We start from the raw sequence: 27,668 nt of genomic DNA on the forward strand, positions 1-27,668 counted from the left end.
AACCAAAGTACATAGTTTTAGGTGTTATGGCCTCCGAGATGTCTTGTTCCTCGATCACTGGTAATAATGCTGGATCAGGAGGTCTTCCCTCTCATTCAACTGATTTTTCCGGCATACAAATTACCACCGTAAAATTAGATGGTCCTAATTACCTTCTCTGGGCTCGTTCGGTTGAAATGTTTATTGGTGGAAAAGGGAAGATTGGTTACCTCACAGGGGCGGACAAACAGCCGGCATCGACGGACACTACTTATCCCCAATGGTTTGCTAATGACTCTATGGTTCGTTCTTGGCTCGTTACATCTATGCAACCACACATTGCCGCTGGTTTCATGTTCTCCAAGACTGCAAAGCAGATATGGGATTCCACAAAAAATATCTACTCGCAACGTCAAAACAATGTTCGGATTTTTAACTTGGAGCGTGAGATTTCCCGTCTTTCTCAAGGAGACTCTTCTGTCACTTCCTATATCTCACAGTTACGGGCTAGATGGGAAGAGTTGACCTTCTACTCCTCCTCCTATGCTTGGAAGGACCCTGGTGATGAGGCCTTGTATGCGTCGATACTGGATAAGAATCGAGTTTTTCAGTTCCTAGCTGGACTCCGGGATGAATTTGAGTATGCGAGAGTTCATTTATTGGGTATGGATCCTTTTCCGTCCCTACAGACTGCATATTCTTATGTTTTGGCTGATGAGAGTCGTCGCGCAACTATTCTACCTCAGTCTTCAGGAGAACATTCAGTTATGCTTGCTCACCTACCCTCTCCACAGCCCCCTAATGGATCTATGCCTACCCGTCAGCGACATAAGTGTGATCATTGTGGAAAGTTGGGTCACGTCAAGGCTCGTTGCTATGCACTTCATGGTCGTCCAAATCAGCAACGTCAACAGTCTCAGCGATCTTCAGCTCATGTAGTTTCTCAATCGACTATTGATTTACCACCTTTGGTAGCTACTACCGCCTCCTCGGATTCGGTATCTCTATCCCAGGCCGAGCTTGACAAGTTCAGGAAATTCTTTAATCAGATGGAGACTTCATCTCAGCCGGTCTCTACATTCGCTCACTCAGGTACCTTTGCATCTGCACACAGTGTTTCCACTACTTCCTCACCATGGATCATTGATTCTAGTGCCTCCGATAACATGACCGGTACGTCCTCCCTTTTTAAAACATATAGTACTTGTTCTGGTCATCGCAAGGTTCGCCTAGCTGATGGTTCGTTGTCTTCTATAGCTGGTCAAGGTCATTTACTTCTTACGTCTTCTTTACCCTTAACTAACACACTGCATGTTCCTCAACTCACTACTAATCTTATATCTGTTAGTAGCATTACCAAAAATTTGAATTGCAGTGTAATTTTTTATCCTTCTCATTGTGTCTTTCAGGATCTGGAGTCGAAGAGGACGATTGGCACTGGACGTGAAGTGAATGGACTGTATCTCTTGGACGTACCTGGTTCCCCTAGCATCCATTCTGTCTCCCAGTCTAGTAGTAGTAGTTGTTTTAATAAGGCTCTTGTAATGCGCTGGCATTTACGCCTAGGCCATATTTCTTTTGGATATTTGAAACACATGTTCCCTACTTTATTTAATAATAACAATTTGATTGATCTTTCTTGTGAAACTTGCCAATTAGCTAAACATGTGCGTTCCTCTTATCCTATTAGTATGAATACTACTGCATCTGCTATGTTTGACCTAATTCATTCTGATGTGTGGGGTCCCTCCCCTGTCACATCAACCCTTGGTTTTCGCTATTTTGTTCTGTTCATTGATGACCATAGTCGTACCACTTGGGTTTATCTTATGAAACACAAGAGTGAAGTTTATGGGATCTTCAAGCAATTTCTTGCTATGGTTCATACCCAGTTTGGTCGTACCATTAAGACCTTCCGTTCTGATCATGGTACTGAGTATACCTATAGTGAGGTCTTGAAACTTTGTTTAGAATCTGGCATTGAGCATCAAATGTCCAATGTTAGGACCCCTCAGCAGAATGGTCGATCCGAACGTAAAAATCGTCATATTCTAGAGTTAGCTCGTGCCATCTCTATTGGCATGAACGTGCCCCAATCCTATTGGGCTGATGCAGTACTTACTGCCGTCTATCTTATTAATCGGACCCCTTCCCGGGTTCTTCAGTTTGCCACGCCCCTTTCTAAGCTCTGTCCGGATCGTCCCCTTTTTCCACTTCCTCCGCGTGTTTTTGGGTGCGTCTGTTTTGTTCAAATTCTTGATCAAACTCGTATTAAGCTTGACCCTAAGGCTGTGAAATGTATTTTTTTGGGTTATTCTTCTAATCAGAAAGGATACAGGTGTTACCATCCTCCTTCTCGCCGACGTTTCATTTCAAGGGATGTTTCCTTTTTTGAGCATACTCCGTACTACAATGGGTCTGTTGTCATTCAGTCTGAGTTGTTTCCCTTAGAGTCATCTACTGACCCTTTCCCTCCTTTATTTCCTCTTCCTTTGCCTGTTCCTCCTTCTCCACCCCATGTCAGTTCGTTACCTCCTCTTTTGCAGGTTTACTCTCGACGTTCTCGCGATACTACCATCACTCCTCTGCCAGACCAGGTCGCCTCTTCGCCTCCGGCTCCGCCTCCTGTTTCCTGTGATGATCGTCCTGTTGCTATTCGTAAGGGTAAGCGTACTTGTACTTATCCAATTTCTAATTATATATCTGATTCGGCCCTCTCACCCTCCTATCGGAGTTTTCTTGCTTCGGTTTCCGCTGTTTCTCTTCCAACTACTGTTGCAGATGCTATTAACCACCCTGAGTGGCGCGCAGCTATGATTGATGAGTTGAATGCCCTTGAAAAGACTCAGACTTGGGAAATTGTACCTCTTCCACCTGGTAGGAAGGCTGTGGGATGTCGCTGGGTTTTCAATCTTAAGCATAATCCGGATGACTCTGTTGCTCGTTATAAGGCCCGTCTAGTGGCCAAGGGTTATGCTCAGACCTATGGTATTGATTATCAGGAGACGTTTGCTCCGGTTGCCAAGATGACCACCATTCGCGTTCTTCTGTCTGTTGCTGCTATCAAAGGTTGGTCTCTCTTTCAGTTGGATGTCAAAAATGTGTTTCTCAATGGTGATCTTCAGGAAGAAGTCTATATGGTCCAACCTCCTGGGTTTCTTCCATCTGCTTCTCCGACACATGTTTGTCGCCTTCGTCGTTCTCTTTATGGTTTGAAACAATTGCCTCGTGCATGGTCTGAGCGCTTTACTAAAGCCATGCATCAGTGTGGTTTTCATCAGAGTTCTGCTGATCACACTCTTTTCTTGCGTCACTCCCACGGAAAAATTGTAGCTCTGATTGTTTATGTGGATGATATTGTTCTTACGGGAGATGATGATGTTGGCATTGCCGAGGTTAAAACTTACTTAGGGCGTCAATTTGAGATAACAGACCTTGGACATCTTCGTTATTTTTTGGGTATTGAGGTTGCACGGTCTCACTCCGGTATATTTATTTCTCAGCGCAAGTATGTTCTGGATTTACTCAGTGACTCTGGTCAGCTTGGTTCTCGTCCCGCTGATACTCCTATTGAGCAGAATCACAGGTTGGCTGATTCTGAGGGAGAGTGTTTGGAGGATATTGGTCAGTATCAGCGTCTGGTGGGAAAATTGATCTACTTGTCTATGACTCGCCCTGACATTGCCTATGCTGTTAGTGTTGTAAGTCAGTTTATGCACTCGCCTCGAACATCTCACCTTACTGCTGTCTATCGTATTCTTAGATATCTTAAGGGATGTCCTGGTCGAGGTATCTTGTTTAGTAACCATGGTCATCTTCGCATTGAGGCATGGACTGATGCAGATTATGCTGGTTCAGTGACTGATAGACGGTCTACTTCTGGGTATTTAACTAAGGTTGGTGGTAACTTGGTAACTTGGCGCAGTAAAAAACAGGATGTAGTTTCTCGGTCCAGTGCTGAGTCAGAATAGCGAGCTATGGCACTTGGAGTGTGTGAGCTATTGTGGTTGAAGATTTTACTAACAGACTTGTGTCTACCTGTGCCAGTCCCATTCTTACTTTATTGCGATAATAAATCAGCTATTAGCATAGTGGCAAATCCGGTTCAGCATGATAGAACGAAACATATCGAAGTTGATCGTCATTTTATTAGAGAAAAGATTGTTTCTGGACAGATTTGTACTCCATTTGTACCTACATCTCAACAACTTGCTGATATTCTGACTAAAGGTGTTGGAAAAATAGCCTTTGAAGGTGTCTTGTCCAAGTTGGGTGTGATTGATATCCACGCACCAACTTGAGGGGGAGTGTTAGATTAGCACATTGTTATTAGGATTCTTAGTATGTAGGTCCTTTTTAGTCTTTTCCTTATTTCAATCTTTGTAATGCTTTAAAGCCTAATTAGGGCTAATAATTATAATTAATTCTTCTCAACCTTTCAATTAATATAATCTGACCTGCAAGAAACAAATAGTTGAATCGAACCAAGGCATGGACTTCATAGTTTTCTTCAAGGCATTTCACGCCTCTGCGAAAAATCTAAGAAGTGTAGGCAGAGCGTTGGCACGACACCCCCAAGATAAAACAACTCAATGTCAACTAGAAATCTTTTGTCTTACTATACCTTAGACAGGTATTAATCAACCCACACCAAAGATTCTTTGATCAGAAAAGAAAGTATTAACCAAAATAGAGAATGAGTTACAGTGACTGAGAATGTAAAAGGAGCAATGGTGCCCCTTGGGGCCTAACCCAATAGCTCAAAACTAACTTTTAAAAGGAGAATAGCATTCTCCTCTCCTATCAATGTGGGACTAAAATACAATTAAAAATTTGAGAAAGTTAATACCCAAAAAAAAGTGTTATTGTCACGCACTTTCTCTTTATAAGTACTCTTTGTACTTTCTCATAAATAAAAGATAGAGAAAAACAACTCCAACAAAAATAATAATAAAATATAAAAGATATCAAATTTATTAAAACATCCAACAATCACCCACTTATTTTAATTAAATAAAACTCCGGAAAAAGAAAATAATATAATGCTTAAATGAAGGTGCCTTATGACTTGAACCTTCGTATAATTATAGTACGTTCAAAATATATGAATTAGAGTAATTATGTCTTGAACTAAAACTCTTAGTAGTACAGTAAACACATATTAGACAATATTGCTAAGTGTGAATTCTAATAAACAGCACATTACAGCCTTGTGTTTTATCTCAGTAGTAATGAATGTTCTAGAAAATTAGTCACATTCTCATAAGAAGCAGCCCCACTTCCACGATCATATAAGGAAGTCTATTACGAGTGTTCTTGTAACTCTACACCCCACTCAAAATTGTTTTTATAGTACCATTCGTTATCAATTCTCACAGTATTGCGTTTACGACGAATTTGTCGTGATTTACCATTATAAGAACGATTATGTACTCTGCAGCAGTACTATCACAACAAATAAGAATAACCGAAACAGGCCTATCCCAAAAGGAATAACTAAAAAAATCATCGAAGCCAACTTACTTTTTCATCGGTTGTGGATAATGCTATCAATTATGGTTCCATTGTAGATTGATCTATAATAGTTTGTTTCTTAAACTTCCAAGAAACTACTGCACCTCCAATATTGAACACATATCAACTTGTAGCGTTGGAGTCATCTGGAAGAGTATTCCAATTAGCATCGCTATATCCCTTGACTTGAGAACAGCGGGAAACCTTTGATAATGAATACCTAAGTTCAAAATTCTCTTCAAATATTTCACTGTCTTAGTGACAACATTCCAATGCTTTACACCAGGATTACTAGTGTATCTACAATGTATTCCTACAGCATATGCTATGTTAGTTAGAAGTGCTCCCCACCCCGTACCCCTCCCCATACCATAAATTGTTGGGAGCAAGGTTACCCAATTCGTTAATATGGTAACAAACCACGAACGAGTTTGAACTGAACTGATTCACTATGGGTTCATGAAATGCAACAAACCAAAACGAATTCCACTTTACTTCAACTTTTTTACATCCCCCTCCACATGTTGACCATATTTGAGATATCCCCCTAAAATTTTAAACTAATAGTATGCCCCTTTGACTTTGGTCTTTATTAATAGATGAATGAAACATGACCAAATACCCTCATCTCCAACATATAAATAAAAAAAGGTTGATTTTTTTTCCTTCTCAAAATCTATTATCTTCAATCTGTTTTTCTTTTTTTTTTTTTACCTTACTCATCACTTCAACCTTCAAATGCCCTCATCTCTATCTACCCCTATGAACATGGTTCATCCTCAAGTGGAGAACCACGAACACGAATTCGAACCGAGCAAACTCACAAATCAACTAGCATAGGTTAGAAGCCCCTGAACTAGTTAACAGAGTATTCGCTAATTTAGTGAAAATTCAATTTTTACGTTTAACTACTCTGTTCATTTCCGAAGAATAAGGTATTGAAGTCTTCATTTTGAGTGAGATGTAGAGCTACAAAAATACTCCTTATAGACTCTCCTATACGAGTGTGGAAATGGTGTCACTTCCGATGAGAAGAAGGTTAATTCTCTAGAACATTCATTATTATTGGGATAAAACACAAGACCGTTATACGTTTCTTAGTGAAATTTATACCTAGTAGTATTGTGTGTAATATGTGTTTATTATTCTACTAAGAATTTGAGTTCAAGACATAGTCACTCTAATTCTTATACTTTGAACATACTATTACTATGTGAAGATTTAAGTTGTAAGACACCTTCATTTAAACATAATATTATTTTCTTCGCCCGGAGTTTTAGTTAATTAAAACAAGTGGGGGATTGTTGGATATTTTAATAAAATAATTTTTTTCCCTTTTATATTTTATTATTATTTTGGTGGAATTGTCTTTTCTTTCTACTCTTTATTTATGAGAAAGTACAAAGAGTACTTATAGAGAGAGTGTGACAGTAACACTTCTTTTGATGAGTTAACTTCCTCAAATCTTAATTATATTTTAGTCCTACATCGATTGGAGAAGAGAATGTTATTCTCTTTTTAAAAGCTAACTTTGAGCTATTAAGTTGGGCACCAATGGATACCCAAGTTTTTCTCTCAAGGAGGAAACCTTGCTCTCTTTTTCCTATACATTCTTTGTTATCATTACTCATTCTCAATTTTGGTTAATAATTCCTTTTTTGGGTAAAGAATCTTTCGTGTAGGTTGATCGATACATGTCTAAGGTGCAGTAGACAAAAAATTTATAGTTGACACCGAGTTGTTATATCTTGGGGGCGTCGTGCAAACACTCTACTTGCACTTCTTGGATTTTTTGTTGAGGCACGTAACACCTTAAAGAAAATGACTGAGTTTGTGCCTCGATTGAATTCAACTATTTGTTTCTTGAAAGTAAGATCATATATTAATCATATTTTGATTTCTAAGATAGAGAACCAGGTAATTTCCACCGCTATTAGTTTCATTACTGTTGATATTTCTATATACAACATCAAGATGCACTACATCATTGCTATGGTGCATCTCATCACATATCTTAAAGATTTAGATTTGCATCAATTAGGTATATTAAATTGGATTGAATGATTGAGTGTCTTTCCATGATAGATAGTAGATCATCTAAGTCTATATAAACCCAACAAGGTTTATTAAAAATAATCAACAATGAGCTTTATTGAAATTCTTAGATGCAATAAATTTCATACGCTCAAAGACTCTTAGATACAATAAACACTCGTAATTCTTAAAAATAAATAAAATAAATAAATAAAAAGTGGTTACCAGACTCAAAAGACTTCGTGATGCAGTGCAGTGGATGTAATTGACAAGATTTTCGTAAATATTTTGGAATTCATTTACCATTAAAATAAATAAAATATGGCCTACTTTGCAAATAAATAATCAAAATTACATCAATTGAAGAACAGACGGATACCTCAAATTCACCAAATGCTTGTAGCCTATGCAGGATCTGTTCCATGGGAGCGGAAAATGCCTGAGACCACACAATAAAGAACAAACTAATGAATCTGTCAAATGATGTATTGTAGAAACATAAAAATAAAAAAAAAAACTCTAGTTCGCATTTCACCTTCTTTTCCATGACGCACACTCCAATCTTGACCTTCTTATCTCCATTTCCATTTCTCTTAAACAAATCCATCTCTCTCTCTCTCTCTCTTTTAAGTTTTTACAGAGAGAATCTCAAGCAATCTGATCCAAAACTGTTGTTTTCAAGCTCACCTACTCTGCTCAAATCAAGAAAATTAACACAAACATCAGAAGAAAGAGAGAGAGAGAGAGAGAGAGATAGTAAACAAATCGCCATTAAAGAACAAATTGAGAGATTCTTCTGTTCTGTTATCTCTGAAACAATAAACAGAGAAGAAGAAAGAATCAACCAGAATCGTTAATGGAGATGTAAGAAATTAACCTGAATCAGAATCTTTATTGGAGATACGAGAATCTCGAGAGGAGAAAAGTAGAAGAAAAGACCGATTAGATTTCTTCGAGAGACGACGCTTTATAAAAAAATAAAAAATAAAAATGGAGCGAAGAAAGCTATGTGTGTGTGACGGAGCGTCACAGAGTCTGGATGAATATTCATTCATATGAAAAATGGCAGTGCTGACGTGTAAAGATTTTAAAAGCTTCGATAAGTGTTTGTGTTTGCGGTTTAAGACTTTTCAAGTGTCAAACGAAACAGGTGCCAACTGGTTTTACCGGTAACCTTAAATGTTCTTGCCATGTGTCACTGTCGATATGGTTAGTTGTGTCGGACGGTTTGAGATATTTTGTAATTTTATCATGGGAAGTTCTATTGACACGCCATGAAACTCTAAAGGCACACCAAATTTAAAAAAATAATAATAATAATGAAATTGAGATACTCCTCCTCCTCCAAATTCTCTCTATTTGTTGTTATTTTTCTTCTTCTTCTTCTCATCCTCTTAACCTTTGATTCACCTCCTCATCCGCTCTCTCTCTCCTTATATTACTTCTTCTTCTCCTTCGATCCTTTTACATATCCTCTAATCCTTCTCTTTACTCCTCTCTTTTGATTCCCTTCCTCGCCTAAATCGTCGAAATTGTTGGAGAGCGAGAGGAGTGCCTACAAAAAAATTTATTTTTAAGGGTGTCCCTCAAATTTGGAGGGCCCTTGGAGTTTCAAGGAAAAAAATTCAATTTCCTTACTTCCTACCATGCTAGTTTGGGTTGTACTGAGTTAAATTATGAGTCGCTCTTTAACAACTTTGTCTCTGTTTTATTTCACGATGCCTGTGGTGTCTTGATTCTTCAGTTATAGCTATTCTGGGTCTATCTTAACCCTGTTGACCTTTCAAAAAAATATATCTCATTTTATTATAAAATCTCTCTATTTTAGAGAGATTCTATTGCCACACCAATTTTTACTAACACCACTCCAATTCATATGTAAATGGATGAATTACAATTTCATGTGTTGAATATGACAAAAATTTGAGTTAGATATGTTGTTCATTTTAATTCCCAAAGCGTATTTTTTCCTGCAAGATCGTCACTTTTATCATCGAAATCATCAACAAACTCGCTCGAAAAATACATTTTGAGAATTAAAATGAACAATGTACCAGAATATGAATATTTGTAAAAGTTGCGCATGTTTTCAAAAAAAATTATCAAAGAATTTCAAACATCTTAGGGTAGCACTAGCAAAAGTTGGTGTGGCAATAGAATCACTCTTATTTTATCTTGTTACCTAACAAATCTTTCATTATGAACCAGACTAACCCACTAAGTTAGTAAGATTTATAATCTTACGAAGGATCATTGGGCCCACATGTATTAACATATCGGCTATCCAACATCATACTTTTAAATTTCATCTGAAAAAAAATCAAATGCAAAAATAATAATAAAAATAAATAAATAAATATTTTTTATGCTTGATGCAAGATGTTGAAAATGGATGGCTACCGAACTCTCAAATTTAAAATTAAAATTCAAGATAAAAATTAAAAATTTTCTTGCTTAAAATTTACTCCTCTACAACAGTCTTATTGTATCAGATCATTTGTTTTTTATTGTTGATATGATAAGGAATATTTATTTACTAATTTAGTAAGAAAAGTATTATTCTTACTTACTAAATCATTGCTGATGTAGTAAAGAATCTTTATTTACTAAATTAGTAAAGAACGTATTTTTATTACTTAACAAATCTCGAAGGGAAGTCCATCTTTTTTAAAAAGATTAAATATTTATAATATCTCATATTTTTCAATTAAATATCTATTACACCTTCAGTGTTTAAAAGGAGAATATATAGGATTAAAGGTAATACGAGGATTTAATCTTTGAGTGCTGATTTTCTAACTAGAAAGTCTTCATTCAGTCAATATTCGATTAAGGTGGCACAGACACGAAATCATAAATCTTTTCTTTGAGGTACACACTGCACATCCTCATAAAAGATTTATAGTTGTATATCCCAAGGAAAAAGATTTATGATATAGTGTCTATGCCACGTCAATCAAGTGAAGACTTTCTAATTAGAAAATAGGCAAATTTACCAAAACATGAATGAAATTTGGATTATTTATCAAATCGGTAAATTATAGTAATTAATTTCAAAATTGGTAAATTACTATTTTCAAAAATATTTTTTTTACTAAATCAGTAAAAACAGTAAAATAGTTTTTTTATATACCAAAAATATCCTTTTTAATATTGATTTGATAAATTTTTCTAAAAAATAATTATTCTTAATATTTTTTTTTTTTAAAGATGAGGATGCTTTTCAAATATTTCTTGAGTAACAAGCTTTATGAAGTAAAGTAGCTTTTAAATAAAAAATGCAATAGTGATAGGTGTGCTCCGTAAATCACTCTAAAGTTTTAATTTTATTGGCTCTCAACTTTATTGTGTAACCGGTTATAATAGGTTGCTTTCACGTGCATGTTTAGAAACCTTGACTAACATGGTCAAACTATAATTTTTCTAACTAATCCTTTCTAGCTACTTCATTTTGATGGCTGTTCGATCGCTGCCAGATTTGACTGAAAACTTCTATTGACACACCAATGTACATTGTGTTTTATAAGTAAAACTTTGTGTAGGTTTCAACTTTCAAGTATGAGAAGTCCATGGAAGAAGTAGAAAATTCAGGAAAAAACTTTGAAGCGGACATATCCCTTCAAAATTTTGAAGGAACCCCCTTCGTTGGATTACACGTTGCATTTTCAAGGAGATATTTTAAATTTTGGCAAAAATGTAGGGATATAAAATAAATTAAAAAAAACCACGTGTCTTGTAACGAAGAGGTTTCCTTTAAAATTTTGAAGCGGCTAGCCCACTTCAAAGTCGGACTTGAAAATTCACGTGTTATTCCCTTCAAACATAAATACAAATAAAGTACCGGTTTTCTAATTCAATCTGACAGAATAACTCAAAAACTCACTAACAGGACAGGTGCAAGAATTAAAGACAGAGCTAATAAGGAGTTGGTGGGGGCAATTGCCCCCACAAAATTTTCAGACATCCCGATATTTTCAATTAATTACATATCTCATTCGTCCCTACTCCCTCACTTCTCTCCCCATTTGCCCTTACACCCTCTATTCCCTCCAATTTTTGCCCCCCCCCCCCCCTCCCCTCCTCTCCTCCCTTTCTTTTTCTTTTTTTTTTAATTTTTTATTGATGACATTACCTCTTGACCGAGCATTCTCATATACTAATTAGAAATGACCTAAATATCATTTTATTCAACTTCTAATCAAAAACCTCTAAATTTCTCCTTAAAATCATTCATCTTCAAGTTCTTCAACTATACAACCAACCATAGTTTGTCCCCCCTACAAGAAAATCCCGGGCTCACCCCTAGCAAAAATTAAAGATCTTTTTTGTCGGGATACACAATTACACATGTTTTTATAGGGATGTGCAGTTGGGTATCTCAAGAAAAAAAAATCTACAATTCTTGCACATGCCACGTCAGTGAGATTTTGAGTTATTCTTTTAGAAAATCAATGCACATGAAAATATTCAAATGTTTCCTGAATTTTCGTGCAGATTCCTGATTGTTCTTTTAATATAAAAAAACACAAGTTCCCAACCACACAAATACAAAACCCAATGATCGAATAAAATATGTATCTCAAGGGAATAGTTTTGAATCGAACATATTTAAAAAGATCTTTTGTCTCACGGTAACCTACTCCAATCCCCTAACACATATCATTAAATTTCTTGTTCAGATGGATCAAATTTCGTGTTTATTTACGTGGACTCCCCAACACTTACAATAAAATGAGGGTGTCATCAAAGATCACAATAGATTTTTTTTTTTGGAATTTTATGTCTGTCTGTTTTGAATTAATTAATACAACTTGTTACAGTGGGTCTCATCATGCTTTTCTATTTAACATATCTATATCATAATGCCCTCTGTGACATTTATCATGTTTGCCCATACTTTTTTGTAGTTTAATGAAATGTTTTTAATATATATTATTTAAATTGCCTAAATTACAAAATTACTTAAGTTACTTTTTTAGAATTAAAATTTATCCATGTTTTTATATATATATATATATACTTCTCTCTTAAAAAAGTAATTCTATATGTATTTGGATTTTTCAAAATATAACCACCAACTTACCGACTTTTATTTATTTATTTATTTATTTTGTCCATAAAAAGGCTTTCACTCCCTTAATTATTAAATATTAAAATAATTACAAATATACGTATAGTGAATAGAATGTAGGAGTGGATTTGTTTAACTGACTCCAAATCTTTTATTATTATTATTATTTACAAAAAAGTCTCATCTAAGGGTGTTGGTCAAATTTATCTTCTTATGATTATCGATATTTCTATTGATAATTTTTTTGTGATCTATCTTTGAGATACATAAAATAAGATGACACATGATTTTATTTAATTTGATGAAAAAATTAGTGATACAAATCACTATAAATTCGTTCAATAAGCGATCTCCTTTGATTAATTGTCGAATGCAAGGAAGATGTATGATTTTCTTTTTCTTCCGCAAGGATTTGTATTTAATCGGTTGAGACTGATATCCTAGCTTTTAAAAGACTAGAGTCTGTAGGCATAAGGGGGTGAAAAAAGGAAAATTAATAAAATTAGAGGGGTATTATTAAAAAAATTGGGGGTTAAAAGGGAAAAAGAGAAAAAATAGTAATTAAAGGAGTATTATTGAAAAAAGAGAGAGAGGGGAAGAGAGGAAATACGATAAAGTTCAAGGGATAAAGAAAGAAGATAATAACATGAGGCCCACATAAAAGGGTGAATGGGACATTTGTCCCTCGTAATTATAGTAAACGGTGAATCCCACAATTGTATTTTATTATATAGATAATTTGCAATACTCAATCGTTTGTATAGATTATATCTAGACTATCTTTTTTCCAGACTTCGTGCTTGATCAATTAAGAAGAAAATTTTACCTATGAAGAATAACTTTTAAGATTGATCTACTCTAAAATTTGAATCCAAGTTTCTGTTGTTGAATTTTACTTCTTTTCTAGAGGAAGGCTTGTGAATTTCTTTTCTCGAGAGAGAGAGAGAGAACTCGTGTTTTCTGAGAAAAACTGATACAAGATTTTTTTTTTTTGGACTTTAGTAAATTGATTAATGGTCGTATTGGTATAATTTCAATTTTGATGATTTTATGGACCCACTTGTTTTCAAGTTTGTTTCAAACTTTTTACAATGTTTTATAATTTTTTATTTCTATTTAATTAATTATTGCTTTTCTATAATATAGTGGATTAGTAGATAGCCAATTACAAAATTTTATTTTTATATAAGACCACCAACATTTCAATCATTAAAAATCAATTATATATTATAAAAAGCATCAAACCCTGTTGAATTCGTCAAGATTTTCAAAACATTGAGCTAGTCATATTGAATCTCGGACCAGTCAATGTGATGGATATGCACATTGACTCTATCCACCAATTGCCTCCAAAATCGAGATGACTCATTTTAGTCAACACCATCGCAGACAAATTTTAAAGAGAGGTACTAATGCCACATCAATTCTCAAAGAATTGCATACAGTTGGTGTGGCATTGTGTTAGTAAAAGTTGGCGTGGCAATAGTAACTCTCATTTTAAAATCTAACTTGTTTACTTGATTAGAAGGATTGGTATAGACATAAGCAACCTTTTCTCAAGATCCCACTTGTAACGTATTTAAGATAGCTGCTATTGCCACACCAACTTTTGCTAATGTCACACCAATTCATATATAAATCACTAGAGATTGCACATAGTTGGTGTGGCCATAGCAGCCCCCTATTTTTAATTCAAAATATTATCTTTTTGCAAGGACAACCTTTTGGTTAATGTGGCCCATTAATACAATTGAGTATGGGCTATGCCAATGGATGCCATGTGTTAAAAGCATTGTAAAGATGTATTAGAAAAAGGCGATATGATGCGGCAACACGATTCTTATCAGAAGATTACGATAAAAAATGCTCATATTAAATAGAAATAAACTTGAATAAAATAAAATATAGTGCACACCTCCACATCAGCTTAGCATCGAACGCAATGACAGGCACATTCACTCTAGTATTACTCTATTCTAATACATCATCCTATAATGCTTAACATACAAAAAACAGAACACACATTAGCAGACTAGATTACATTTCAATTGAAGCTTGAACATTAAAGTTTCAGAAGCTTTAAGTTACCACATTAATAATTTGATTCCATGAGCCATAATGAGAAATATGATTCACGTTGCCGACCCCAGTAATTAGAATAAGGTGTAGATGGTGATGATGATGCCAGACGTATATAGATCATTTCTATCCAAAATCAAGTTGGCAATGATATTGATGTATAGTCAACTGTTTCCTTCGAACAACTTGCTTCTACAGAAGTAATTGATGCTAGTTTACCAACACTTGTTCCTGCAATGTATCCACCTGACCAAGCATTCTGCCAAAACAAAGGTGATTCATTATTTTTGCGGTCAAATGAAATATATAATGCTAATGCCCAAGCCTTCATTGGGACATTAACAGCTTCTACAAATATGTTTCTTCCATGAATGCCCTTATAAAAGCATTTATTATTTTATTTTTGAAAAGTAAAGCTTCATTTCTGAAAAAGGGGTCGAGATTACCCACCAAAAGCAAGAGGAACACAAATAACCAACATACAAACCTTAAACACTAATAAACTGAGATGCTACGAACCTAGCACCATATACTCAAAACAATAATCAACTAAGCAAGGATTTTGTGCCAATGCTCCCTTCAAAAGTGTTCTTCTTTTATTTTATTTTATTTTATTTATGTTTATTTTTTTATAGGTAAATGCTTGATTAGTAGTTAGTGATGGGTAACATGGTTAGTGGTTAGCATAAGAAGTATGGGTTCAAGTGGGTTTGAACCTAGGATGTGGGAATAACTCTCCACACGTCTTACCAAAAGCAAGTGGAACATAAACAACCAAACCCTAAACACTAATCAATTGAAATGCTACAAACACAGCCCCATCTACTCTAAACAATAATCAACTGAGCAAAGATTTTGTTGTCAATGTTCAATGGCAACCAAAACAAGGGGAAATATTTTGTATTTGAATAATTGAAAATTTCTACAATAAATTGCAATGTTATACTTATTGCAAAAATACAAATAGTTTTTTTTTTTTTTTTCAATAGCTCCTCTGCATAACAATAATACTACAAAAATATTTATAAATCAACTCAACTAACGATTTTATTTGCATGTATTACTGTTTTGTATTCAAATTCATTTCTAAATGTTCTAATTATTTTTCTTGTTGAAGTGCCAACTTAGCTAAGTTGGTATAATGTGTGTAGTATTGTTCCCACGTCCTAGTTTCAAACCCCCTTGAGACCAACTTCACCTTGCCGATCACTAACCCTTTACACATTACAAAATTTATATTGCATGCTAACAACAATAAAAAGAAAAAGAAAAATATTAGTAAAAAAAAATTATAAAATCTTGTTTAGTTAGAAAAAAAGAAAAAGAAGTTAAGCAAAAAAAGAAAAAGAAAATAATAATGAGAAGAAGAAGAAACGAAGAAATATATTACTAAGAAAAAGGAAAAAAATAGAAAAATTAATGCAGGGCATTATGCCTCAGCCTAAAGGCGTATGTTTCACACCGAGGCGTATGCCTTTTGGGTGCCTCTTGGTCTGAGGTGTAAAACCTAACTGCTTTTATGTTTCAACCTTATGCCTAAGGGCATTTTTAATGAGACTCGTCCGAGGTACACCTCAAGGCATAAGCTTCACACGCTTCTAAAAACACTCACACACACACACACAAACATATAATCAATTAAGAGAAGTTTCTTTCACATCTTACCTGAAAGTTGAAACCGCCAGTTACACCATCAATGTTGAGTACCTAAAAAGAGTTTCAGTTTTATATTAATCTGTAGGCCTTCATTGGTAGAGCAAAAAAAGCTTCTTAAAAATATATAAAGGAAGGAAAATGCTACCTCTCCAGCAAAGAATAGTCCTGGTTGTATCTTGCTTTCCATGGTGTTCAGTGAGATCTTCACACGATGTAAGACAAGTTAGGCTACAATGCAGGCAAAAAAGAAACAAAACAGTAGGTGAGAGATGGAATAGTGAGGGTGAAAACCTCAGTCAGTGGGACACCTCCAGCCGTTACGAATTCATCTTTAAATTGGCCCTTCATTATGAAATCGACAAATAAATTTCTACAGTGAATTATTAACAGCAAAAAAAATATATATATATTTGAAGATCAGAACCAGACCTTTCCTTTGACACCAAATGAACACTGCTTTAGTAGGGAAGAAACACCAATTATAAAGTTATTTGAAATGGAAGCCCACAAGGTGTCTCCATCTAAACCCTATACACGGGTTCATGAAAAGAAATATAACATTCAGAAGTTAGAAAAAATAAAATTATATGATTGGCACTTAAATGTATGATCGTTTCTAAATGTGCAGGTTATATAACCTCACGGTCCAATAAGTATTTCCAAAATCTCTTCACTAGGCCAAATTCTGGAGGAAATGCATTGAGCATTTTATGCTTCTGCAAAAAATGTACACGAATTAATCCTCATATAATGTCTTGAAAGGTAATTGGAATGACATGGAGTTAAAAATAGTGAGAAATGGGAGATAAAAAGAAAATTCTCGAAACACACCCAACTTCTTTAAAAGAATAGAGCTGCTATCGGCGCCCCAACTTTTACTTATTACACCCCAATTTTAAATTATTTATCAAACCCCAATTAAACATTAAAACACACTCTTCAAACATTACCAAGGTTTGGCACAAATTATAATCAAAATGTTACAAAACATTATAACACTCTTTCAAACAATTTCAGTAGTTGTTTACAAGCATGATTAGGTTCATATAAAATCGTAAACCCAAAAAAAAAAATGAGAGAGCTTCAACTGGAACCCCAACTTTTATATGTTCTCAACCATTCACTTATTTTCTTTATTTTTAATTGGAGTGTGATAAGTAAAGGTTGGGGTGCCAATAGGAGCTCTCTAAACGAAATGGAACTTAAATAACTCATTATATACAACAAAATCTATAAGCGAATGTTTAACCAAGATCAGAATGAAAGGCAAAATGGAAACAGCTCTAATAATTAAAAGGAAAGGCTATGATGTGTGCCAACTTCTCTATAAACTTCCAAAAAAAATCATTTAGGAAATATAAAATTATCAAAATATCAATTTCTACCTAAATTTATATGAAAATTGACCAAAAGATCTACAAACTTATTAGGCGAATTTGAGGTCTGAGAATAGAATTAAACCGCAAACTGGTCTTTGTGCTGAAGAAGGATAGACTTAACATCTTCAATATGAAGATCGGGTACAAAATCTACAAGAAGTGTACCTGAATTTGGATCCAAAAGCTATGAAATCAAGGATAAACAAAATCAACATATATAAAACAAAAGAAATAACGAAATTATCTTGCCTTTGTAATCTGATCCAAATAAATCGCGTGCTCCCCATGCAGATAATCGGAGAATTACTGGCCCACTAAGTCCCCAATGGGTGACTAACATGGGCCCAACCTAAAACCCCAAAAGTATAGGTTACAACATGTACTTCTCAGGTTTCCAAACAACATTAGCAAGAAAAACATGCCTGGGTAAATTGTGGTATCTTCGTTCGACTATTATCTGGTTTCAGCTTTGCTTTAACTTTAGGAAATGTTACCTGAGAACAAAAACAATTAAAGTATTTGTTTTTAAAGCTCATTTTATTGCCACGCCAACTTTTGCCAACACCACCCCAATTGATATGTAAATCACGAAAGAGTCAGCACACATCTTAGGGTGGTTAGCAAAAGTTGGTGTGCAAATTGAAGCTCTCAAAAGAAAAACTACAGGGAGAAAGACTGCTAAATGATTTCATAACCAGCATTAAAGGAAAAAAGATGACATTTATTGGTAACATGCAATATTAACTTTATCAGTGAGTAAGTTGACTGAAGATACTATAGCTAAAATACTGCAGTTAAATAGAGAGTTGCTATTGGCACCCCAACGTTTACTTATTACACCCCTTTCATAAATTATTTATCACACCCTAATTAAGGATTAAACCACACTATTGAACCATTACAAAAATTTGGTTCACGTTATCACTTCAACATTACAAAGAAATATAACACATTGAAACAACTTCAGCAGTTGTTTATAATTAGGAGAGAAACAGAGAGATTCTATTGGCACCCCAACTTTTACTTATTCTCAACCATTGACTATTTTTTAATTTTACTTGGGGTGTAATAAGAAAAGGTTGGGGTGCCAATAGCAGCTCTATTAAAAAATATAAGTACTGAATCCAAAATGTCAATAAAAAGTACCTGATGGGCACAGAAAGTTGGATGACTCTTCTCACTAACAGCTAGCCTTGGGATATTTATGTGTAAATATAAGACATCAAAGACAATTGTCCCACTATAAACTTAGGTACAACCCCAATTCATTGTCATTGTTAGTCCCGTAAAATAGCAGACTTTTTGTTCAATCATTGGCTAACTTGCTTGCATTCATTGGAGTGGATCAGTTTCTCATTTGGGGTCATAATTGTAATGACCTGAAAATCCTAAAATGTATCTCGAGGAAAAAAATTTAGATCCGTGCATTGATTTAAAAGTTATCAAATCCTCGAGTTTCGCGTTAGATATTTTACAATAGGTAAATGACACCTTAGAGACGTAATTTGAGGAAACCGATCATATCATTAGATTCGTGTCGAAAAATCACCCGAAATAGAGTATAAGTTTGTCCAATTCGGCATTTGGGAAAAACAATTCCCAAAATGACAAGTATGTCCCAACTTAAGTGATATAAATATCTAAATTTTATTAGAAAAATCAGATTTTTCTTATTCTCCTCTCTAAACAAATCTTAACCATTTTTCCTTCAATATTTGAAACTCAGATCTACGCCAAACGAGAACGATCCGAGCTTAGGCGCAAGAAGGAAAGTTGTTCCTCTCGCCGAGGGTTACGCGTGGACGCAAAAAAATCCGATTTTCGCCGGAAGAAAATTTTGGAGATTGGCCGGAGGTGATTTTAAAGTTCGTTCAACCGTTGAAAATAGCTTGATGTAGGTTGCCTTCCCTTCTACCTTCTAGTTATGCGATAATTTCATAGAAAATCCATATGATTGTTGATAAATCGATTATTTCATTAAGTTTATACATATTTGAACGATTTGAATCATGTTTACATGCTTAGTTATGATTGGTTTTAGTTCATTTGATGTAATATAAGCATTTTATAGTTAATATGATATTTGGATCGAGTTTGGTCGAGTTTCGACGAAAAATCAGCAATTCGGAAAAGTATCCGAATGTTGAGTTTGGTTCTAATTTGTTTTGTGTTGCTTCCATATAGTATGTATACCCATTTCCTACATTTATTTCATTAAAACTAATTAAGTATTACTTTAAGTTCTTTAATAAATAAATAAATAGTTCGTTTTCAATTTCGACTTTAAAAAAAAATTATTATTTTTAAACACTTAGTTAAATTTTCATAGATTTTCAGCTTATGGTTTTATCTTTGTTTTCGAGTCTCTCGACTCAACCAAAACCATCGAATGGAATTGGTTAATGCTTTATGGATTTCGAATTACTTTAAAAGTAAAATTACTTTAATAGATATGGAGGAAATTAGATGATAGATTGATCGATTTAATTGATGGATGGATAGAGAGAACGTATGTTCTCGACTGATTGATGGGACAGTGCCTCCAGTTCTACGTAGTGGCCATGCCACGTAAAACGTGATAGATAGATAGAGGGATGAGATGGTTGATGGATGGAAATGACAGATAACTATCACTGGAAGGCACTACCAGACTTTGTTTGTATTTTCGATTAAAAAGAAATGATATATTATATACAAAATAAATTATTTTGTTTACCAGTAAAGGTTTGTAGAAAACCCATAAAGAGTGACGCGTTGCTGTGTATCCGGAAGCGACGAGTCAATCTAGGATAACACTAGATGTCATATGCTCTTCGGTAGTATGGGATACCTTAGAGCATATTATAGCTTATGAAATCCGGGAATTTCTCCTACTTATTTTCTGGGGAACGTTGTGTGTAAAGGCGGTCTCTGTATAGTGTAGAGATAGGCGGGGTTCACATGCATTGCCTCTTGATAGGCTTCGACGCGAGGGGTCTCCTGGGCTAGTTAGTGATCACTATTAGTCTGTAGTCGTCAAACGGTCGACCTCACCGTTAGTTGAACTCAGTATTGGGTTCTTGGTCAACGACCAGTCTGAGCCGGATAAATGGTCATCCAACCGTGGTATGCTAGACCGGCCACAAAATCAGATTATAACGATGGGATTCCACATCGGAGGTTAAGTTTGGAATATCGTATTGCCATAGCCGAGGCGGTTATATCGGCGTGTTCATCTGCTCTCTTATCGATTACACCGCCGTGTTCTTATTATGTATCTTTTTCTTATTTTGTAATGATTGATAGATGTTTTCATTTAAAAGATGCATATGTTACTTTAAATGATTGAAAATGATAGATTGAAAGTTATTATAACTGTTTACTGAGTATGCTTAGACATTTATCGTATGTTACATTATGAAAACTTGCATTATTAAATTGTTCTGATGATTACTCGTGCATGTATGACTCGCTGTTAGAACGGCGTTCATCCTGCTGAGTAACATTCCCCTGTTACTCACCCTATCCTTCCCCTTTCAGATTATTCAACTTTTGAAGAACCGTTCTTTGAGGAGGTCCTCGAGGAGGATCATATTGATGTCTTGCCGCCGCCATGTCTTTGAGGACTAGTAGAGGATTCTAGCGGTTTTTGGTTGTAGATAAGAAACATGTTAGTTTAGAAATTTTTGTAACCTGATGAATTATGAGATTAAAGATCTTGACTTGTATCAGTGTTTGTCGATTTCTTCTGCTTGCTCTAGACTCTCGTATAGATGTTAGTTAAATGTTTATTCCGCTGCGTGTATTTTCTTTTCATAAGTATTATTATTTATGAATGTTCTGTTAGATTGTGTGATTGATTACCTCACACCTCGAGATTTTAACCGATGAATCATAGGGATTCGTGTTGGGATTTCGGGGCGTGACAATAATCATTCTTACAGATCATCATGTTTATGTTATCTGTCCTTATCTTATGTTAGGGAACTTCTTATGTTTCATCATGTGAATATATGACAACGATCGTCAAATAGGAGCCAAAAGGAAAAAAAAAAAACAGGTACCATCTTTGTTCTTCACTTAAATAAGTACTTTGTAAAGAAAAAAAAACATGATGCATCAACAAGAAGATCCATTCAATGGAAAGATCCATATTTTTGGAAGACCATTACCCCAGACAACTCAGCCAACTGGTTATCCTCAATCTTGAAAGTGAATAAGCTAGGTACGGGATCTACAATTGAATGACCCAGTTGAATGGCAAGAGTGTAACCCTACGATCAAAATAAAATCCACACGACAAAACATTAATCCACGGGCACTCAACATTAAAATTGATCATAGAGGATAAATATCTATAGTTTCCCAACCTCACCCCAATAATTGGGATAAGGCATATAAGATGTTGATGAGACTCCCAACCTGTCGGCTACTCCCACTGGCAATCAATAAATAATTAGCTTCAACATACTCAACAGAGTCTACAGTACGCTTCTCAATCTTGAGAAGAAATTTCCCACTTTTGGTAGTACTTGCACTTGTCACAACTTTGCCCGTCTGCAATAAAACTGAATGAAGAATTCAAATATCAGCATAACTCGCTTCAAACAAAATTGCATGAAAGAGTTTGTAGTTACCAACATAAATAATTAGAATAACCAATAGTGAGACAAAACTACAATGCAGAAGGCATGCTCCACAGCAGATAGTGCACGGTTAGTATAACAGAAGTTACAACCACATTATAAAATGACACAAAATAGAGTTTGTACCCTGATTTTTCCCTAAAAACCTATCTTCTTCAAAATCTTATTAAACACTTTTATTTTTCATATCTGAAATAAGAATCTTGATTTTTTTCCCAAAAAACGACATCATCTTCAAACTTTAGGATAAAATGTTTACCCTTCAAAATAAAGATTCTATCTTCTTCAATCTTCCAATCTCAGGGAGGTTGAAGATGATGGGTTTTTGGGAAGGACCCAGAACATCAGTTGCATAATCTCCAGAATGTTTTTCTGAATTTTTTCAGGAACTTTCCCAGATTTATCTGAATTAAAACAAATTGAACCCCCCACCCCATGCCGGGGCAAATAGTTCCCGAATCTGAACTTGGTAATCATGTTTCTAGCTTGCCTAAAATCAAATTGAATATCTGCATAAGTGGAAACTTTGTCTGATTTTCATTAGAAAATTGAGACTTTGACTAGTTGGTTCAAACTAATATTCATTTTATTTTGAAACTAATTGATTTCACAAATTTAAGAAGAAAAAAATTGGGGGTGAAAGGCTATGCGAGTTTGTGTAAACTCCAAATGACTCACTTGAGTCTGGAATTGTAGAAAGCCAGAAATGCCGTTGCCAATATTTCATGGTTGAATGTGGGGGAGTCTCAAATCATCTTCAAGAATAGCTTGTGCTCTTTGAGTCTTGATTCAATTAATATTGGATTTGTTAGAAATTCTAATTGGAAATATATATTTTTGGAATACCAAAATAAATCCTTATTAGACCAAATAGGGATCGAGAAAATAAGGTCCTGCTTGTTACACCGCAAATCGGCATAGATCAGTTTTAAAAGAAAATGCAGTCTTCTTGGTTGGTCCTCGGAAATTGCCGAAAATTTTTGTGGGGTACTTGATTGCCCTACATTGACTGCACACTGAAAGTTTTTCACACCCTACAATTTCCATTAATAAATGGGGCAAAACCTTGCAGCATAAAACTCTGGATTTATAGCATTTTGTGGATGTACCAAGCAGGGTCTAATTGCGAACTGATGGCATGTAACTATAAAAATATCTAGCTTTATAGCTTGTGCAACTACTTACATCTCGTTAATTTACTTTCTTGATAATCATAGAATACATAACATATTTAATTTACACTATGGATGATAAAAAAGACACCCAAACTAATTAATCAAGAAATGAACTTTATATTGGAATATGGGCACTTGGGTGGTAAAATATACCTCCAGTCCTCTTTGCTTCAAGCAGAAGACAGTCGATTATAGAAGACGAACTATTGCTGACAGGAAATACCCTTCCATCATCCTCGGTCTGCAGAGAGAATGGTAATAATGACTATGAGCATAATGTCCAAAAATAAAGTAATAAATAGCTGAAATACATAAGATTCAAAGAACCTTAAGCTGGACCCCATTATCAGAAAACCAAGACATAGTATCCATTGGGCCATGTTTACTGAATAAGGATCCTCGCAATTCTTTGTTACCCCTTGGGTACTGTTCTGCCAAAAGCTACACAAATTGGCGGCACGTTAAAAATTCAAAATCAGCATACCCATCCATTATATAAAAATACTACACTCAGACTTCATCAATTTATACCTTCTCCACTGGCAACTTTATGGTCAATACTAGGAAAGTTCATTTCCAATCCAATGAAAATATCAAGGAACTAACTATTCTTCAGTAAGACTCTTTCTTTTTCCTCTTCTTCTTCCTTTTTTTTTTTTTTGTGTGTGTGTGTGCTTTTAATTCTCAATGGCATGCCATGCCAAAGCATCCATGAAGCCTAGAATCATCAAGAAATTTGTATGTGGCTACTTTTTATGTCTAACCTATTTCAAGAGGATTACGGGTTCTTTCTATAAGATGGGTTTTGTTTTCATAATCTGTTAACCAGATAGGGATAATAAGATTTTGACATTAAATCATCAACGATGAGACTGCATTTTAGAGCCTGCGTTAAGAGATTGACAACTTGTGAATAGAAAATTACTCAAGCATTCAATGAATGTTGAAATACAAACGACAAAACAACACAATATATTATAAATTCAAAAGGGGTCAAAAATCAGTTATTTTTCTTTTTAAGAATGTTATTGAAAATATGATATTCCTCACCATTTGGTCAGTGCAATGCCCATTTGTCACATTGCATCGGCCTCCCCCAGAAATTCTTACCTACAAATCACAAACACAAATACATTGTTTACAAGTGGCAAACATAGAAAAGAACAACAACATTATAAATCCAAATTACAGGTAGGGTGTCATCATCATCATCGAAACCTTATCCCAAAAATTTGAGGCCGGCTGAACCAATTTTGTTCATCTATTAAATTCTGTCAAAAGGCCATGTTCTGGAATAGCAAGTATATCCACTCAATGCTGGGTCCTAATCAATTATAGCATCAATATCATCAATTCATCATGATCAGTTGAACAAATTATGTTCCTCCATCTAGAGCAAGCCCAACTTTGAAGCGGGCAGGTCGTTTCAAATTTTTGAAGGAACCCTCCTTGTTACAAGACACGTGGGGTTTTCAATTTATTTCACACCCCTGCATTTCCACCAAAATTTGGAATACCTCATTGGAAATGCAACGTGTAATCTAATGGAGAGGGTTTCTTCAAAATTTTGAAGCAGCCCTCCCGCTTTAAAGTTTTTTCCATCTAGAGCCATGTCTTTTGTTATTGCAAGTGTTTTCAATAAATGAGGGATCTCAAAACCCAAGACCTAGGAGTCTAGGACCAATGTCACAATTTTTCCAAAATTCAAGGAAAAAAATAACCGAATAAGAGAACCAACTGATGAAATTGACAAATTAATGTGTGATTAATTGCCAACTATTATAAAAAGTTTACCCTTCAACCTCAACATTTTATCTTCATCAACCTTCAAAGCTCAAGAACAAGAACAATATAGAGTTTTTATGGAGGTTCAAGCTGATGAGTTTTGGGGAAGATACTTAAAAATGTCATTTTGTTAATCCCCAAAATTTCCCGGGCTTATTTGTTTCAAAACTTTCGCAAATTTTATCCGAATTAACCGATTTGACGCCCCTCAAGAACAAGATAGGGTTTTTACGGAGGTTGAAGATGATGGGTTTTGTTGAAAAAAAGTTAAAAATATCATTTCTTTAGTCCCCAAATTTTTTTTTCGAAACTTACCCACATTTATCCGAATTAAAATATTTGACTCTCCCACCAAAGAATTGCCAAAATCCAAAGTTGGTTACTATGCCTAGTAACCAATTTCACTGTATTACAATAGAAACACTTGATTTTCTTCCTACCTTTAGAACAAAAGTGTAAAATTAAAACTAACCTTGGATAAAGGCTTCCCTTTCTCAATAACCACAACACCAAGATGAGGTGCTACAGTTTTAGCTCTAATGGCTCCATATACTCCAGCTGCTCCACCCCCAATCACCACCAATAACTCTTCACTCTTCTAACAACAAAATCAAAGATTCAGAATGAGAGAGATACGGAGAGAGAGTGAGAGTTTAGAGAGATTAGAGAGAGAGAGAAAGAGTTACTTGTTGAGCTTTTGGGATGCTTGAAGTACTAAATCTTCTTCTGTTGTTGAAAGAAACCCTAGAACGGATGAAGAAGAAGTGCCCTGTAATGGAGCTTCTTAGCATTTTTAGCAATTCTTCAACTTGTTTTGGCTTAAGCTTTCAGTTCCAGACTTTCAAATACTAACCTCATCAGGCAATGTTTTTCAGTGGGGCTGTCAATGGATCGGATCAGACCCGAAATCCAATCCGTTCCGGTAACGTTTCGATCTGGAATCTTATTGGATCGGATCTGGGTCAATCATGTCCCGGTTTGATAATATGTTAGAAAGTATGTAAATTATATCATTCATTTGTTGGGATGTACGAAGTTTATTTAGATTTTGTATATAAAATTGCGGTTAGCTCGATCCGGATACAATCTGATTGTCAATGGATCGGATTTGGATCTTAATATTGAGTTCCGATAAAATTTGATTCGATATTTATCGGATCCAATCCTCATTAGATCGGAACCAAATCAACTCTGATCCAATCTGAATTCGATCCATTGACAAACCTATTTTCATAGTAAAAACCAAAACCATTTTAGTCGAACAATGGTCCAACTTCAGTTCAATCTCATCAAAGACATGCACTTCAAATTGGGTCTTTTTTTATTTTTACAAAATTTCAGGTCAAATCATCTGGATTTCATAAAAGTATGGATAGGAATCCAATTTCAAATTAAAAGAAAAAAAAATGAAATGAACATGGGGAAACTCGTCATGACATGTGGAAAAGCAACTTGATATATGATGTCACGACTCTCGAAGAAGTCGGGGTGACAATCTTATCACAACCTAGGAACACGACACGAAATTAGTGGGTTTGAGTCTTAATAATGTTGACTCATTTAACATGATTATTAAATGAGTCAAGTCTAGGTTAGGAATGTCATAGACATATTTGGTTATTCTGTCATTAACATGTCGTTTTAAATTATGAAACATAAGGGGTGTCTCAAATTTTGCAAAACTTTTTCATATTATATTTTTTCAAATTTTATAAAATATAGAAAATGTTTTAAGGTATTTTTTAAATAATTATATATATTTTTTCTTTCTCTTCTTTTCTTGTCCCTTTAATTGGTTGTGATAAATTGAAGGGGTATTATTAAAATATATTTGGAGTTGAATAGGTAAAAGAAAAAAAATAGCAAAGTTAGAAGGAAATTATTTTAAAAGGGAAGGGGGTAATGAAGAGGAAACTAATGACAATGAAGTTGAATGGCTAAGAGAAATTCAATAAAGTGGGGTCATTATAGTTGGATATGATGTTTATTCCCCACAAATGACTTCCATCTTCCGTGTTTTATTATATAGATAGACAAGTGGATCTCATCATTGTATTTTATTATATAGATTAGAATTCACTTGTGCCTACGACACCGGTATCATTTATCAAGTTAAGGAGGTAAAAGTGAAAAAAATAATATTGGAATAGGGAGTGACAATTTTTACACGACTTGCAAACATGACTCGAAGAAGACACTAAATTCGTTTATTTGGGTCAAATCTAATTGAGTTTGGAATATTATAAATTTTTAAGATTAACTGAGTAAACGATGAAAAATAATAAAATATGTTAAAGGAGTAAAGGAGCAAATATAGTAAAATTATAAGGGGTAAAATGTAAAAGAAATAAAATAGGTCACATAAAACTAT

At 34.7% G+C, this 27,668-nt stretch overlaps 2 protein-coding genes across 5 annotated transcripts in view; both read right to left on the reverse strand.

Moving 5' to 3' along the window:
* Positions 1-8,562, reverse strand: part of LOC147405688 (inositol hexakisphosphate and diphosphoinositol-pentakisphosphate kinase VIP2-like) — a 40,890-nt gene extending 32,328 nt beyond the window's left edge. The window contains exons 1-3 of the mRNA XM_086433490.1: positions 8,405-8,562; positions 8,063-8,219; positions 7,907-7,966 (exon numbers count right to left, since the gene is read on the reverse strand). Coding sequence (XP_086289616.1) covers positions 7,907-7,966; positions 8,063-8,134 — 132 coding nt within the window. The 5' untranslated portion in view covers positions 8,135-8,219; positions 8,405-8,562. The remainder of the gene's footprint in view (positions 1-7,906; positions 7,967-8,062; positions 8,220-8,404) is intronic.
* Positions 8,563-14,470: 5,908 nt separating this feature from the next.
* On the reverse strand, positions 14,471-26,128 carry LOC147405689 (FAD/NAD(P)-binding oxidoreductase family protein). 4 transcript variants are annotated; one of them, XM_086433493.1, is made up of 16 exons: positions 25,984-26,128; positions 25,770-25,895; positions 24,563-24,622; positions 23,840-23,953; positions 23,666-23,753; positions 22,114-22,259; positions 21,864-21,965; positions 18,135-18,206; positions 17,962-18,061; positions 17,795-17,877; positions 16,972-17,049; positions 16,763-16,861; positions 16,625-16,675; positions 16,479-16,535; positions 16,343-16,384; positions 14,471-14,936 (listed from the first exon to the last, which is right to left on the reverse strand). In XM_086433493.1, the coding sequence occupies exons 1-16, from the start codon at positions 26,086-26,088 to the stop codon at positions 14,814-14,816; spliced, it is 1,446 nt and encodes a 481-aa protein (XP_086289619.1). In that variant the 5' UTR covers positions 26,089-26,128; the 3' UTR covers positions 14,471-14,813. The 4 variants fall into 4 exon arrangements, with proteins under 4 accessions (XP_086289619.1, XP_086289621.1, XP_086289620.1 ...); XM_086433495.1 differs by lacking the exon at positions 23,840-23,953; XM_086433494.1 differs by lacking the exon at positions 16,625-16,675.
* Positions 26,129-27,668: the final 1,540 nt, after the last annotated feature.

Source organism: Akebia trifoliata, chromosome 3 (assembly GCF_017979445.1).
Source record: "Akebia trifoliata isolate Shusen 1 chromosome 3, ASM1797944v1, whole genome shotgun sequence".
NCBI classification, from domain to species: Eukaryota; Viridiplantae; Streptophyta; class Magnoliopsida; order Ranunculales; family Lardizabalaceae; genus Akebia; species Akebia trifoliata.

Bases quoted from the DNA above. Each gene is read 5' to 3' on its own strand.
- LOC147405689 (XM_086433493.1), bottom strand. From the start codon at position 26,088: ATGCTAAGAAGCTCCATTACAGGGCACTTCTTCTTCATCCGTTCTAGG. The intron at 23,954-24,562 runs GTGAGGAATATC...CAATTTGTGTAG, and splicing joins GGCATTGCACTGACCAAATG to CTTTTGGCAGAACAGTACCC. The intron at 17,050-17,794 runs GTTTAATTCTAT...CATTTTTTGCAG, and splicing joins AGCACAAAGACCAGTTTGCG to AAGCATAAAATGCTCAATGC.